Source organism: Cryptomeria japonica, chromosome 1 (assembly GCF_030272615.1).
Source record: "Cryptomeria japonica chromosome 1, Sugi_1.0, whole genome shotgun sequence".
Lineage (NCBI taxonomy): Eukaryota > Viridiplantae > Streptophyta > Pinopsida > Cupressales > Cupressaceae > Cryptomeria > Cryptomeria japonica.
In genome coordinates this window covers 48,094,633-48,112,011 of record NC_081405.1, presented here as the reverse complement: position 1 = coordinate 48,112,011, position 17,379 = coordinate 48,094,633, and the positions used below count along the sequence as shown (strand labels likewise).

General features: G+C 34.5%; 1 protein-coding gene across 1 annotated transcript; it reads left to right on the top strand.

Annotated features, from left to right (window-relative positions):
- The first annotated feature begins 12,587 nt into the window (after window positions 1–12,587).
- LOC131856332 (uncharacterized) lies at window positions 12,588–16,316 on the top strand. The gene is made up of 4 exons (XM_059208004.1): window positions 12,588–12,735; window positions 12,818–12,873; window positions 13,194–15,785; window positions 16,014–16,316. Exons 1-4 carry the CDS (start codon window positions 12,588–12,590, stop codon window positions 16,314–16,316), a joined length of 3,099 nt encoding a protein of 1,032 aa, XP_059063987.1.
- Window positions 16,317–17,379: the final 1,063 nt, after the last annotated feature.

The window sequence follows — 17,379 nt, the reverse complement described above, 5'->3', positions numbered from 1 at the left end:
TTAATACTAACAAAAACATTGTCACCATCATTTGCAATATTATAATTTAAACCAGATTCCCAAAATTCAATTCCCGACTCTATCAGATGAGGCAAACGTTCAGTGGGATCTCTTTGAACTATCTTCATAGCAAATATCAAAACACTTTCAGGCAAACCTGTTTGATAAAAATCGTAGGCTTGGGTTGTGGTCAAACCAAGAAAATTAGCTAAAAATTTTACATCCTTGCGCATGAAATAGTCTACAACCTCCATCTTTAAATAATCCCCGCTCACCAGATCATCGCAAGCATACAATTGCTCCTTCACTTGTTCTAGGTGGTCGGCCAAGGTAAGCGACTCACTATTTAGAGTAGAGGCTAGCCATAACCCCATCAACCCCTGCACCTACGGACCCACCCTCCGTTTGACCGACCGTGAGTGCCCAACTTTAGAATTAGGATTGTTTAACCAAAAACTTTCCTTCGGTGGATTTTCATGCACGTCAACAGAAACTTGTTCTTCTATAACTCGAAACTGCTGCATCTTGTCATCGTTATTATGGTGACAAGGCACCTAGGTTGCCAGCATTCTTTTCTCCACCACTTCGGCTTCTCTTGCCTTTTCACGATAGAGAGACCTGAATTCTTCCTCACCAGAAGCGCCATTTTCTGCGTCCTCTTCTCCTTTCACGGTTTGCTCTATTTTTCGCTAGGAAGACAGTATAAATTCTCTAGTTTCTCTACGTCAGGAGGCACGATACATTCAACACAACCAGTATCATTTTCATCGCCGATCTTGGTAGGTAGGCGAACACCATGACCACTGTAGTGAGTATTAGCGTAGTGAAATTGCCTTGTCGGACATAAATATTGCCTATGCCTTGACTCACCAGAAAAATGACAGAGTTCATTGTCTCCTAATGTGCCTCTCAGGACTGCAAATTCACTCACCTTCTCAACTCTCTTTGCTTCTCCAAACTCCGAATTTGGATTTGCCTCTTCAGTTTCCACGAGTGAAACAACCCTATTATGTGCCTCCTCCATCGTTGATGCAAACAGATCATTCTTGTCTAAATAATCCCTTCGTGAGGCCTCTGTGATGGTCTTCCCAGAGCTACCACCCAAGCTCTTCTCCACGCACGAGACTCTTGCTCTGTCTTTTGACACCAAGATGAACAACTGTGAGGAATAAGGAATAAACAGGGGAAAATACATGTTGGAATCTTCGCAATGCGGGGTTATGCTCTCTTCTTCACTGTGTTTCGGAGGAAGAGATGATGCAGTCAATTGTTAGGATGTGAAGCCCAAGAAATGTAACGATTTCATATAGTTGGAGACAAGTGGCAAGGGTTCTATTTTATTTGGGGTAATAAAATAACACCTCCACAAAAACCAAAAGATGGCATATTTCATGCATTTACCCATCATTTGCATGTCAAATTGTTTCAACATTGAATTTTTATTTACAGACATTTTGATGTCATTGTAGATGCCTCTCGGCATAATTATCATAAATAAATGTGTATCTCTTATATTCAGATTATTAAGTGCACATTTATATTTTTTTTCTATTGACATTTCCCATTAAATAAGATGTTGATTGTGGTGTAATTATAATATTTTTCTTATCAAAGAACTTGGATGTAAAGTCTTTATGCAAAGTCTTTAGGTTGAAATTTCTTCAACTAAGAATTAAAAATTGATAGACCCTTGAAGTAAGGTTCAACATTTATATTTTTAAGATTTATTCTTGATATATCAATTGTTTCTATATGTTTTTAGAAAATATTTTTCCTATATTTTATTTCATACAAAATTGTATGTATTAGTACACTTGTATTATATTTTTATATATCCACTTTCACACTTACAAGATTGAGCCAAGATAATGGAGCTCTATAATATGTGTAGGGAATACATAAATATGTGTAGAGAATACATATATGTAAATATCATAACAAATGTATAGAATACAATATTTGCACTAGGGGAAGAGTACCAATAGATAACATAGTTCCAATAACCATCACCTTATTGCCATGTTGACCCCTCAAAACATAAAAAAAAAATTGTCAGTACATAAATATAAAAAATACTAGTAAATATTTATTTTAACACAATACATGTTCACAAATGAATTAGTAGTTGACAACAAAAAATAAAATAAAATAAACAACTACTGGTACATTTCTTCCTATTTTAATACAAAACAACTTGCACAAATAATAAACATTTTTATTTTTTAAAAAACTTAATGTTTGCATTTGCCACTTTATGCAAGTGGCTAAAAAGTACAAATGTATTCCAATTACAATTACGTATGCACAACTATTGGTGGATTACATGACATAAAAACAATCAACTTTAGACTTCTTAGATACTCAAGTGTACATTCTTCCAAATATCACTTCACAACTTCATGCATTAAATGGATCTGCATTTGGTACCTGCATTTGCAACAACTAGTGTAAGGCTCCCCAATAACCAAGAATCTGCATAAAATAAAATTAAATAAACCAAGTTTCATTCAAAACATAGAAGAAAACTGAACAATTCGAAGCGATGGAGGACTGTATATTTAATATGATATGATTGACTGTTTCCCATAAAAATTCAAATTTGAAAATAGCTAGCTACCACAATCGAATGCATTGCATATTCAAATTATATTATAAGACATAATTTTCCGTGACACTTTTGTTGCTATTTTGGATATGTTGATATGGTTTTGTCATTGATGTCAACACTTGTCAACACTTATCCGCACTTGGAGATCTTTGGTTATGTTCACTGGCATGATCAGTGACTTATGCACAGTCACTGGTATCTGGTTCATCGACAGGTTATATTGTTCACCAACACTTGGAATGACTTGGAGATTACTTGCTTATGTCGAAGACATTGTTTGGACACTTGGTTTTGGTGATTTATTCATTGGTCTAATCAGGTTTGCATATTTGCTGTTACTGGCAAATAGGTCCAAGATATGCACCGACAAGCATATCTATTCCAGATCAGCATGACATGTCATGAAGATGATTTATTAATATTGTAAATGCATTGAGCCAACATCATGCATCTCATATTGATTCATTTGTAATTGATTTTATTGTAATATCTTTTAGTGAGCCGACCTACTCAGTTGGTTTTAGGTTTTGGTATAAATGTAAGATCTCATTTTTGAGATTGGAATAAGGATAGATGAAGAGGAATATAATAAGGTATATGCGAATATAAGCAAAGCTATACATGTAGACATGATTCAAGATTGAAGGAAGGTTTGAAGAAGGCAAATCAGAGCTTAACCGGTACTGAATCCAGCATATGAAGATGCTATTCTGAGCAGTACATTATCATTGGATTTAACCATCCAATTGTAGTCAGTGTGACCCCCATTTTGTGATTGAGTAGTGAACTCTAGGCAGTTGGCCTTTCTGCATGTGCAGACTCCATATTGTACACACATACTATCTGCAGTAGTATCATATGATTGTGGGTAAGGTTTCCCACCATGGTTTTTCCCCTTACAGGGTTTCCACGTACAAATAACTGTGTCATGTGTTGTGTATGTTATTTGTTTTTCTGTTTCATGCATTAAACTTTACCGGTATTGCAATTAACTCTTAAACTGTCTACTGACATTAAATTTTGGTTTATCGGTAATATGTACTAAGTTTGGTTAGTTTGTTTTGGTTTGTATTTATTGGACAACTGATTCACCCCCTCCCCCCCTCTCTCAGTTGTCTCCAGGACCTAACAACTTTCATTACAATCCAATTCATTGCATATTCCTGAGCTTTGCAAATACCCTCTGCACATTCCTTATTCAAGGGTGCACATTCAGGTTGGTAAACACAAAATAACTAAATTCCCTCTGCAGTCAATGTTAAATGCTATAAATATTTCAATTCAAGTTATACTGTTTTCAATAAACCAACATTTCTTTCAATATAGTCATTGCAAATAATATTAACAACCATATTGGATGTCCAATGATGGTTTAGCTCCTTCGTAGATGCATTATGCTTTGTTTATTGATGATTTCTTTGTATGCAGTTTATAGTTTCATTTCAATGCTCTCTTACAGTTTAATAATGTCAAAATACTCATAGAGAATGGAAAAACAATTGAATATCTCTTCGTTTTCTGCAAAATCCCTTCATTATTTATCATTTCATTTTATGGGTGTGCTGTTAAATGGTGTCTCTCTATTTATAATGCCAAAATAATTACAGAGAATGCAAAAAATATTGATTATCGTTCATAATTATTTAAAACCCCTTCATTATTTATCTTTACAATAATGTGGATGCCTGATAATATTACTTACAATGACTATTTATTGGCTATAAGGTTGTTGTCCACACACACACACACATATCTTTGTGTGTGTGTGTGTGTTAAATCATTGACATATAACAACCTTCTCACATAAATTTTATGCGCCACTTGGCACAAATTACCTCCAACTACATTACCCTAAAAACTTTGGGAAATGAAGATTTTTTGAGGCATTTTCATTATATTCTTTGCCTTCAATTTGCTAATATACTCACTGTAAATAATATTATCAGGAATAAAATATATTACTTCCAATAAATTTCATATGAGAAATACAACAACATCATTCAATCATTAGTCATTTGAGAAATGAATCTGCATCTTAATACTATATCAACAATATCTAATTTTTAATCACATCACAGTTACATTTTTCAGTCATGCATCTCGTGCTTCTAAATTCTCTCCTTGTTATATAATGTTTCAAGTTTTGTACCTATGTGTATGTGTATGTATACACACACACACACACACACACACAACACCATTTTATTTTGTTGAAACATGTTCAATGATGTAATTGTTCACTATCCAATAGAATATCAACAATATCCAATTTTCAATCACATCATAGTTACATACTTAACTCTTGCATGGATATTTCGAGTTCTCTGGCTATATGTTTATTGTCTATATTATCAGGCATACAGAAATAGAGACACAATACCATTTAATTTTGTTTAAAGATGTTCAATGATGGATTTGTACTCATTGGTACCTACAAAAATTAATTTTTTTTCATCATTTATCTCAATGGCATTGGGGGTTTCATTTCAATGATCTTTCTTTGTATATATATTTATATAGGAACACACAATTGCATTTTATCGTTGGTACCTTATTGTTACAGGTTCACTGAACATAATGACATGAGGTAGAAAGGGAAACAGATGTGTTAGATGTCAAACAGTTAGAGTCACTCATGGGGTGCACTTCCAAGATGAAGATAGTTTTGTCCAAAATGAAGACCCAGTGATTCCTGCTGTAGGTGACCATTCACCTAACAATGCAACTAATGTGGAAACTACTGTCGTACATGACCATTCTACTCTAGCTTGTAATCTTATTACAGAAACATCACAAGTACAGGTTGCCTCAAAGGTTCCCAAACCAAAATGGAGCATATCTGACATGAAAGAAGCAATATCATGCATAGAAGACAAGCACATGTCTCTTAGAGGCACATGAATAAGTATGGTATCCCTATTGCCTCTTTGAGGGCATGGCTGATGGGAACTACAACCACGACTGAGGGGTCCACACACCATTTTATCAGTAGAGGAGGAGAACGAAGTTGTCCAATGGTGCAAAGACATGGCTGAAATTGGTCACGGTCTCCAAATCATTCGACTTCAATCAATCGTTGCCCAAATTACCGAGAATAGGCCTAATCCATTAAAAAATGGGATGCCAGGGAGGTCATGGTGGGCAGGTTTTAGACGAAGGCACCTTGATCTGACGATGAGAACAACAGAAGGAGTGGACTCCGATAGGGCTATTATGCTTCGACCTTGTATTGTTGCCTCTTTCTATGACAACTTGGAGGTAATGTACAACCTCAATCACTATGGTAGCAGTCAGATTTGGAATTGTGATGAGACTCGTGTGCAAGCTGAGAGGAATTGTGGAATGAGAGTGATAGCCAAATTGGGCCAGAGGTGTGTACCACACCTAATTTCCAAGAGTAGAGAGTGGATTACTATTTTGGCATGTGTTAGTGCATGTGGTTTAAACATTCCTGGATTTTGGGTCAGTGCAAGAAGAGTCCACTTTTTTGCCAAAAAGTGGAAGTGTTTTCCCTGTTTTTCAGATTTTGTCTCACTTGAGCTTAAATTTTGAAACACTTAGAGATTGAATCTTGGAAAAAGTCAGGAATATAAAAGATAGCTCTCCAAGTGTACTTTTCAAATATGTAATTTATTTTAATACCCACATAATAAAAAATAACTTTTTGAATGGAGTTCTAAAAACTATGTTTTAAAAATCCCTGTTTCAGGACCATACCATGCATGTGTACGACCCACACTTTTTGACACAATTAAAATTATTTTCTCAAACTGTTTTGAGAAATGGTTTATAACACACTGAAGATTGATGAGCATATTTTTCTATATTTTTTTTTCAAATATATTTTTTTAATTAATTTTTTAATGGCCGTAATTATCTTTTAAAAAATTTGACGTGTACGACCCACATAATTTGACATAAACTTAGCATTTTTTGAAATTTTTTTTTTTAAATTGAAAAGAATTTTGTGTAGATTGATGACACATAATTTTTTTTCAAAATTCATTAAAATAAAAAAGTTATTAAATTAAGAAAATTAGTTAATATTTCAAATTTATGGACCTGATTTAGTATAAATTAAATGAAAAATAGTTAAAATAATCAATTTTTAAATTAATTTACATATTTAGAATCTAGATAGTATAATCTGAAATGGGTTTCAATTTCGTATAAAAATTCTCTGATTAGAGGCACATAAACTATTTCATTTCATCATATTTGTGCTTTCATTCATGGAGCTTTGAATTTGCAGGTTCATGTCTCAGGTGTGGCCATCCCAGGCCTATCCCAGGCCTAATCCCGAGGCAAGTGGTGGGTTGTGAATTCAAATTTTACATAATGGGCCCCCGTTTTATAAAAGGGGCCCCTTTCTAAAATGGGGGCTTGTTCCATTTTTTGCCTGTTGGATTTAATAACGGGCCCCCGTTATTAAAACGGGGTCCCGTTATTTAAATAACGGGCCCCCATTTCTAAATAACCATTAATGTAAAAATAAAAGGTACTGACAAAGATTTTTTACATCATTTGGCAGTACTTTTTAATATTTTTTACACGATTTTTTGAAGAACTCAGTAAAAAGATATTATTTTTTGAAGACGAGTTTGTAAAAATGGGTTCTAAGCAACGTCAAAAGAAAAAAAAGAGGACAATGACATTGGATGAAATTCAAGCACAAAGAGAGAAGGAGGCAAAACGCCAAAGAGATCGAAGATCACAACACTGACAATTGAATAACACTTCTGAAGCATCTAGTTCAGTGCCCGTTGTAGATGAGACCATTGAAGACATCATGATGGATGCAAGAAATGTAGAACCACACACGGGTATGACTGTTGATGTGGATGCGAATCCTGGTATGTTTTTAAATCTCGATGACTATGATGCCAATCAAATTGCTGATTTGAATGAAGCTGGATATAAATTTCATACACCAATATGAAAAGAAATAAAAATTGAAAATATTACACCACCCTCTCTGAAAGAAAATGAATGTAATTTGTTTACTATTGATAGCAATGTGCTAGATAATCTTAATGGGTTAGTTTCTTGGAGACAAATTAGAACACATGCGAATAGATTATATAAACAATTTTTCTATAATAAAAAGTTAGGATTCCAATGTCAATTAATGCTACAATTAATAAAAATGTTAAAAATGTGTAAAGTCATGAAAAAAATAGGTATTTATGCAAAACCAAAAAGAAAAGATGAATCATATAAGCAAGTTGAATCTACTGTTGCCAGTGCCATCGATTCTATAGGAAAAACAAGTCGATCTAAAGATAAGAATGCAGCATGTAGAGTTATAACGACTGCTATAGTTGACAAAATGATTGTTAGTAAAAGAATGTTAAGTGATATAAGTGGCTATTTGAACTTACATCGTAGAACCTTGTCAAGAGCGGCCAAAAGAAGAGACACAATTGAAATTGATCCACTAAACCATTGTTGGAGTCTTAGTGGTAGACTTCAAAGGTCGGACATGAAATTAAATGATGAAACTAAACAATTAATTGCAAAATTTTGGCATGATAACACTAGAGTTTCATCAAATGCTAGAGATGTTTTAAAGTTAAGGGTGGGATCAAAAATGCATGATCCTCATCCAAAACATCTTCTTGACATGACTCAAACTGAATTCTTTAAAAAATTTAGTGATGAATCTGTGTTGGGTGAATTCACAAAGCTGGTTCCCACTTTTGCCAATGAAGGAATTTGGTGAAAGTGGGAATTTCGGATTTGCCAGTGTTCGAGTGAAATACAAATGTTCGCTCGGACTACCCCTGGGAGTTCGAGCGAACCAAACTATTCAGTTGGGTTCGCTCGAACATCGAGTGGGTTCGCTCGAACATCGAGCGTGCCAAAATTGAGCTCACTAGTTCAAGCGAATGGGGGTTCGCTCGAACCCCTTTTGGTTCGAGCGAACCCAATCTGATCGAACTCGTGTTCGTTCGAACCCCAAAAATTAGAAGTTTCTCCCAAAAAATTTCAGAGTTCTGAAGAATTAATGACTTCGGAGCTCTGGTTCAATGCACGAATGAAATAATCTTGATAACCCAAAAATATTAGATGGTAGTACTCGAAGCAAGCTTTCCAATGAATATAATTTTGTTATATTTTGAATTTATTATGTTCTTGATTTTTTAATTTTATTAAAAATTGGTTTTTCACCGAACATGAACTTCTCTGTTCAACGCATTGGGAAAAATAAGAAACTAATTCAAAAAAATTCTGAAAAATATCTATGCCCTTGGTATTGATGTCTTCTTTCTAACAAAAAAAAAAAAATTGAATTTCGATTTATATAGAACAAGTTATGTGTTCAAACGTAAACCTATGTTTGAATTATGACTAGTCGGACTTCAAAACTTTATAAAATGAAAAATATTGAACATATCGCTATAAAACCAAATGCAAGCCCTGGATATTGATGTTACAAACCAAAATTCGAAAGAATTGAGTTTTTATCATTTATAGAAAAAAAGTTATGCGTTTCGGGAGGCACATCACTCTTAAAAAATGTAGTTTGTTGTAAAAAACTACTTTTCGAGGGAGATGGAAATTTTTTTAAAAAATCTTTCAAAAAAATTTGAAAAAAATGTATATAGAATCTACAAACAAAATGCTAGAAATCACTAATTTACATCATCTTCAAATTTTTAATAGTTTAAAAGTTATAGTTCTCGGAAGTTGAAGATTATTTTAAAAATGTACATCTCAGTGTCAAAAGTGGCAAAAAAGTGGGAACCATTATTGTGAGTTCACCCTGTTAATGAATTTACGAATTAGTCAAAGAGCATTTGAAAAATGCAAACCCTGGTATGTTAAAATCAATAAACAAAGAATATCTTGTTGTTGTAAAACTCATGTTCAATTTTGTTACTATTATGATGTTTTTCGATATATACATTGTATGTTGCATGGTAATGATCTTGTGCAGGATTGTGGTGTTTATGTTCCACTTGAAACTATAAAAGATTTTATTGGAAGTTTATTTTGTAAACCACCTAATGAACAATTATTTCTTTCCAGTTCATGCATTTATGGCCTTTGAAATTTATGTGGGAACTATTCTTCGATAGGTGAATGTTTGCATGAACATGTTTCATCTGAGTTTGGACAAAAAATGGTTGATGTTAGGAGATTTAAAAATATAGAATACCCTCTAAAGGATGGAAAGATGGGGAAACGTTTAGAATTGATTACAAAACATAATAGTGTGAATGCATTTATTAGTGAGTTTAAAACTCATATTGTTCCAAAATATGTGAAACATTCCCAACATGCCCGATGGCTTGATGGACAGTTTCGCATATGCAAGAACACATCTCCAGTTGGAACAATAGTATCAGTTGTGGATTTTGCAAAAAATTATACTCTAAAACCAGAAGAGGAAACTCAATCACAATACTACAACTCAGTGCAAGTGGCCATATTTGTGCACCTTATATATAGACATAACCATGACAGTACAGAAGATAATAGAAATTTTTTGAGGGAGTATCATTTCTATGTTAGCGATAATCGATTACACTCTTCAGAGTTTGTTCAACATTGCTTCGAGGTATTTTATGATAATCTTAAGGAAAGAGAAATTGACATGAAACAACATATGATATGGTCAGATAACTGCACTGGACAATTCAAAAATGCAAGAATGTTTTAATGGCTATGCAAAGTTCACAAGATAACCAATGTCCAACATTTATGGAGTTTTTTTGAAGCGGGACATGGTAAGGGGGAACATGATGGAGCCGGTGCCTCTATAAAAAGAGCTCTTGCTAGAGAACAATTGAAATTTGAGGATGCAGTGAAATTCAGAGATGCTCGTGCAGTTGTAGATTGGTGCAATTCAAAGTTGTCAAAAGGATCAACTGAAAACTCTGCAATTCGACGTTTCTTCTAGTTGATAGAGGAAGATAGTATTCCTATTCGGCATGATTGTAATACCATCATTGGATCAGCTAAATGGCATTCGTTTAAGAGTTCTAATTCAAACACATAGACTATATTCACAAGGCAACTTGCTTGCTTTTGTCAGTTTTGTGTTTCCGGAGATTGGAAATTTTGTGAGAATAAAGAATGGGTTGAAGAATGGCAACAAAGATCATTGACACCCATAGATGCAAATGATCCACATGAAAGAACTGATGAAGATATGGATCAAATCTTTGCATCAAATGACTATGATCGCATTTCAGATCTTATACAACAAGGTAAAATTATTTTTGAAATTTGTTTTGATTTATTAAATAGTACATAAATTTATGAAATCTTAGGATAGGTTATCCTCATAATTTTGATTAGAGCCAATATAGAATATCGCTTCTGGTGCTCGATTCGCCAAACCTGCGCAAAATGAAGTCACAAAAAATGGTAAGCATCCTGGGGACCCTTCTGCATTTCATGTTACTCCCAATCCTGAAATGTTGAATGAGATTATTAAGGAAAAAGAAAGGTTGAGTAACACAACCATTTTCTTCTCTGCGGTTGAAATTGATAAAGTGCCTGCCAGAAAATTTTTAGACAACTGGTTTTATAATTATTGGAACTTAAAGCTTGGTTATCGAATCTCGTTTTGTAGGCAGATTCAGAAAGGATTATTTGTTGTATTTTTTGTCAATAATGATTCTCAACAGGCTGTGCTAAAAAAAGAGTACTAGATGGTCGGCAACACCACATTTAGGGCTCTGGCTTGGAATGCAGAGGCTAACCTTGATGAGGTGGTTGCTCTTTCGGCTCCAAGATGGGTCCTCATAAAACAAATTCCTCCTTTCTTATGGCATTTTATACCTCAGCTGGTTGAACCTCTAGGGAAATTCCTAAGAATGGATGATTCTGCTCGGTTAGTCCCGCATTTAGATGCAAGGGTTCTTATTGCTTTGAAACCTGGTCAGGATCTACCCAAAGAAATTAACATATCCATTGTTAATGAGCAAATTTCCTGCCCTATTGAAACCCTAGGTGGTTTGAATGCGTGTTTTTTATGTAGGAAAGAAGGGCATCTTAGGAAAGATTACCCGATTATCAGAAATAAAAATCAAAAAGTTATTAACCCTTTTAACCTCCCCATTTCTAACCAGCCAATTCCACCTTCCTCTGCTAAAACTAATCCTGTGCCTTCCCTAAATGCTCCCTCTCAATCTTTCCCCTCTCCGATACAAACAACGGTCTCTCAAAATGTGTCATTTACCAGCATTGTGGATATAGATGGTTTTCAAACTGTTACAAAAAAAAGGAAGAATCAGTCGAGCAAAAAGGACTCGGCCCCTGATATGCTTCTTATATCCCCTCCTTCAGCAACTAATATGATTACTAATGATGTTGCCAAACCCTTTGCCTCCCCTTTGACTGTTCCTAAAGCTCCCACCAAACACACTTCCTCAAAACAGAACCCCCTTGTGAAAGATTTTAAAGAGATTACGGATGATTTCATAGTTGAAGTCATTTCGGCAACCCCTGTCGCTAATAATCAGTTTTTGGAGTTGGAGGCTTCCTCCCCTGTTCTGTCAGATAATGAGGACATCCTCACTGCTAGAAGGAAAGGAAGACCTCCAGGATCCAAGAATAAAAACAAGAATAGTAAAAAGCAAAATCAAACAGACTCTGAAGATGCCTCTCCTATGGAGGACATTGTGGGTGTTGAGGCGTCTAATGCTCTAATCATGTCACAATGAATTGTGTTTCTTGGAACATTAGAGGGCTGGAATGTCCTGATAGAAAGTTTATTATCAAGGATTTTATCAAGTCTCAAACTAATATTGATATGATTATGCTGCAAGAAATTAAATCTACTGGATTCAATCTTGAATCCAATCTTGATTTTATTTGGAGAGATGCTATCAAATTCTCCACTAATCACCCTCAGGGTAGGGGTGGTGTGGCGATTCTTCTCAGCCCCAAATGGGGACCTAAGATTAAAATTTTTGGCTTTTCTCCTTGTAATAGAGCTATTTGGTTAATCTTTAATCATAATGATATGGAATTTGGTGTTTGTTCTGTTTATGCTGCCAATGATTATATGGAAAGAAGCTCGTTTTGGACTTGGCTCACCTCGCTTCCTGACATTCCCTGGATGTTTGGAGGTGACTTCAATATGGTTGAGAATCAGGAAGATAAAATGGGAGGTCTGCCTTTTTCTTGGAAAGATCAGGAAAGACTTACCTAGAACAACTTTAAAAGAGCTAAATCCCTTTTTGATCCTTTAAGGGGAAACAAGAATAATAACCCTGGCCTTTGGTTTACTTGGTGTAATTTTCAGAAAGGTCAATACAGAATCTACTCTAGGCTTGATAGATTCTATCTTAATAGCAATTTCTTTTCTGTGATACTTGATAAAAATAATAACTTGGTGCTTGTCTCCCCTACCACCCTTTCGGATCACCACCCTATCTCTATATCTATTAATCTCGGTTGCTCACCTAAATCTAGTAATCATTCTAACCATAAATTCATTCTTAACACTAGCCTTCTTGATGATAATGACATTCTTGCTGCCATCTCCATTATTAGACTCATCAATGAGTCCCATTTTCCCTCTCTATCCTATATCCATAGGTGGAATCTTGATGTCTCTGCTTGGCAGAATTTTTTAAAAACTATTGGCCAAAAGAAGGCCAAAGATTATAGGTTTAAGGAATCTTGGCTTAATAATAATCTTTATAATGCTGAGAATGATATCCAAAATAATCCGGATGATCCTTATCTTTGTCACCAGCTTGCCCATGGTAAAAATGCTCTCAGAAATCATCAACATTATAAAGCTCTTGGTGCGAAAATTTGTTCAAGAGCCCATTGTCTTCAATATGGAGATAGAGGAAGTAAATTTTTCTTTAATCTTATTAAACATAAGCAAGCTAAAGAGTCTATAGATAAACTGCTTATTAACAATCACTTGACTACGGACATAGAGCTTATAAAGAATGAATTTGTTGAATTTTATAAAAATCTTTTTACTTCAGAGGATACTCAGGAGACTAGGGCCCTTAAAGACCAATGTAAGAATCTCATTCCTAATAAGATCTCGGCTGAGGATGCTTCTAATCTTGAGCAACCCTTGTCTCTAGAGGTAATTGAGAAATCCATCAATTCCCTTAATAATGATAGAGCTCCCGGACTTGACGGGCTGCTTGTTGAATTCTACAAGGCCAACATCAAATGGATTAGCAAAGTCTTAATTAATATTTATAATGAAGCCATTGATACCGAAACCCTGGGTAGGGACATTAATTCTGGTATCATTAAGCTTATCCCTAAGGAGGGTGATAAATCCCTTATTAAAAACTGGAGGCCTATAACTCTCTTAAATGTTTCTCATAAAGTTTTGGCTAAGATTATGTCAAACAGGCTTGAGGCCATTCTCTCCAAATTTGTTTGTCCTACCCAAACTGGATTTGTGAAGGGCAGATATATTTTAGAGAATCTTGTTACCAGCTGGGAAGCTCTTAACTGGGCTAAGCATTCTAATCAAAAGGTTGCTATGTTCTTGCTGGATTTTGAAAAGGCTTATGACAGAATTGAATGGAACTTTATTAATATGATGCTCCAGGCCTTTGGTTTCCCATCCTTCTTTTGTGGCATTGTGAATATGTTTCTTAAGGATGCTCATGCTCAAATTGATGTTAATGGTTCCTTGTCTACTTCTTTCCCTTTGGGAAGATTGATTAGACAAGGGTGTCCTCTTGCTCCCGCCCTTTTTGTTATTGCTTCTGAAGCTCTTTTTTATATTCTTAGAGACAACACTTTATCCCCAGCTGTTAAAGGTGCCATTCTTCCTAATAATAAAGAGATTATTAACTATCAGTTTGCCGATGATACTTCTCTGTTTCATGAAACCTCTGAAGACAATTTTGTTGCTATGATTAATAAACTTAATTTCTTCTCTAAAATTTCAGGAGCTAGATTGTCTCATGCCAAATCTATTTGTCTTGGTTGGAATGATCAACCTCCTAATTGGTTTAATAAATTTGATTTCCAATGGGGTGGCCCCTCTAAAATTGTCAGATATTTGGGTATCCCCTTTTCTGTTGACCCATCTTTGAAAGAGATGTGGGCTTGGGTTAAGGATAAGATCCATAATAAACTAAACAAGTGGCACAATAGGTCTCTATCTTTTGCTGGAAGGATCCGAGTCTGCCAAAAAATTCTGTCCTCTTACAACATTTATTATGCCTCTGCTTGGATGTTTAATGACTATCAAGTTATGGAAATCCAAAAGGCTATAAGAAATTATCTTTGGTCTGATGGGAAGGGAAATAAAAAGATGCATTCTGTCAATTGGAAGTGGTGTCATGTTGATAAGCTCCTTGGGGGCCTGGGGTTGAAAGACCTGAGACTTAGCGGTCTTGCTTTGGCCTCCAAATGGATCTTTCATGCCTTGGAGGGAGATGAGCCTTGGAAAGTTTTGATTCGTAACAATATTGAGAGGGGATATCCTAAAAGTGCCAAATTCTGGAAAAATCTTCCTCTCACTGATCTCATTTGTGGTGAATTTCCTATTACTGTTCAAGGCTTAGTGATCTTTAAATCCATCTGGAAAGCCTGGAACCATGTTAGGCAATTCATCACTAACAAAGATTTTTTTGATAATAAAACCCTCCACGGTGAAAGGTCCATTTGGTGGAACCTTAAGCTTGGTGATAAACCTCTTTCTCTTACCCAAGGGTGCTCAGCTAAGTATTGGGCTAACCTTGGAATCAAGCAATTCATTGATATCTTTGAAATGGACAGACTTATCCTTTGGGATGATCTTAAGAATAAGTTTAAACTTCCTGATTCTCATAAAAAGACTTATAGTATGATTGTTAAAGATAGTAAAAACATTCCTTTTCTGTGTCATGTGGACTCTAATAGTTATTTAAAGATAAAATGGCCTGATGGTATTATCATTTCTAAGCTTAAGGCTAAGAATATTTATTCTGTTTTAAATTATAATGTTGATGTTATCAATCATGTTAACAATATTTGGAATACTGATTTGGATATTTCTTCTTGGAAAAAGTATTTTGATTATCTTTGGAAAAGCTCCATTGATCCTAAAATTAAATGTTTTAAATGGTTACTTATTCTTAATAAGCTTCCTGTTAGGAGCTCTTTCTCTGATGTTAACTATTGCACCATTTGCAAAACCTCGGAAACGGGAAATCATATTTTCTTTGAGTGCAGTTTTGCTAAAGAGGTTTGGTTAATGTTCAGTATTTCTATCCCTTCTAATTTCAATTTCTTTGAAGTTATTACTGGGTTTATCTCTAATGCTAAAAAAGATGTTAACATGTGTTGGGATATTACCTCATCTAGCATTTTATGGCAAATTTCGAAGTGCAGAAATGAAGAAAGGTTTCAAAATATCCCTAGAATGCTTACTGAGTCTTTTCGAAGTCTCACATATTTTAAATTTTTTTCACAGATTCAGATCACCATGAAAATCAACAAGGCTAAATTCAAAAGGCTGCTCAAGGATGGTCATGCTACCTTTTTTGCCAATGACGTTAAGAATGGATATTTCTGGAGGTTGCATTTGGATAATATACATGATTTCAATCAAACTTTCAACAGAATTAGAAAGGAGATTAAAAGAAGACCTCACAATGCTACTAATGAGTCGGTTTACATGCTGAAACAAATTCAAGATCAGAAAAGCATGGTGTGGATGGATGGCGCTATGGGTTGGCTGGCTTGGGTGGACACCTGGGATGATGTGCTTTACTAGTTGTCATAATTTAAGTTATATATGCTGCTGGTTCATTGTAAATACTCTTTTTAGATGGTGTGAGGCTTAGCCTCTGTTCTCTGATACTCTGCAATCTCTTGTATTTTTGATCTCCTTATTCTTAATATAAAAAAAAAAAATGCATACCATAAACTATTTAGGTTTAATTTATTTTTATAAAAAGGTGAAAAACATATTAGTTTTTAGGTATTTATAAGTGGATATTGGCCTTTTCGTGTGTGGTTATTGGTGCAAAAGAGGTCAAGTATCGGGCGAGACTTTGAAATGACCACTTTTTGACCTTTCGATGCATAACGACCCGAGGAAATCAGATTGTTAATACCCAGAAGCCAGATCAATAGGTTTAAGCAGTTAAGTCGCATACGAAGACAACCAATTTTTTTTTTTCAAAATCCGATGTACATTTTAGGATTTGTGGGTGCGCAAAGTTAGCTATGACAACAACTGGTGCTCTTCCCCTATGTTTACTTAGAAATATATTAAGTTACAAATGTTATAGTAAATTATAATAAAAAAAAAAATTATGTAATATACCATAAATAAATGTTTATCTCTTATACTTTCATTTTGAGCGTACATTTATTTATAATTGGTTTTCATTTCTATTTGACATCTTCTATTTAAATAATCTGGTTTTGATTAATTAAAAGTGGGATAGGCCCATACTATTATGATAAATAATGTGGTCGTACAAATTATCATAAATAAATTTGTATCTCTTATACTTATATTTTCAAGTGTATATTTATTTATAGTTGTTTTTCATTTTTATTTGACAACTCCCATTTAAATAATGTGGTTGTATGGATTATCATAAATAATTTTTTACCTCTTATATTCAAAGTTTAAAGTGCACATTTATCTATACTTGGTTTTTCTTTCTATTAACATCTTTCATTAAATAAGGCATTTATGGTGTAATTATAATATTTTTCTTAACAAAGAATTTGGAGCTTGAGTCTATAAATTGAAGTCTCTTTGAATAAGAGTGAAGGATTGATGAGCCCTTGATCTTGTTAGTGCAAGGCGTTAACATGAATAT

What these genes read in the sequence shown, in the direction of transcription:
- LOC131856332 (XM_059208004.1), top strand. Translation starts at nt 12,588, where the DNA reads ATGGAATTTGGTGTTTGTTCTGTTTATGCTGCCAATGATTATATGGAA. An exon ending in TTGGTGTAATTTTCAGAAAG is followed by an intron (nt 12,874 to 13,193) that starts GTCAATACAGAA and finishes TCTGCTTGGCAG; the next exon opens with AATTTTTTAAAAACTATTGG. An exon ending in AGTGCAGTTTTGCTAAAGAG is followed by an intron (nt 15,786 to 16,013) that starts GTTTGGTTAATG and finishes TTTTTTTCACAG; the next exon opens with ATTCAGATCACCATGAAAAT.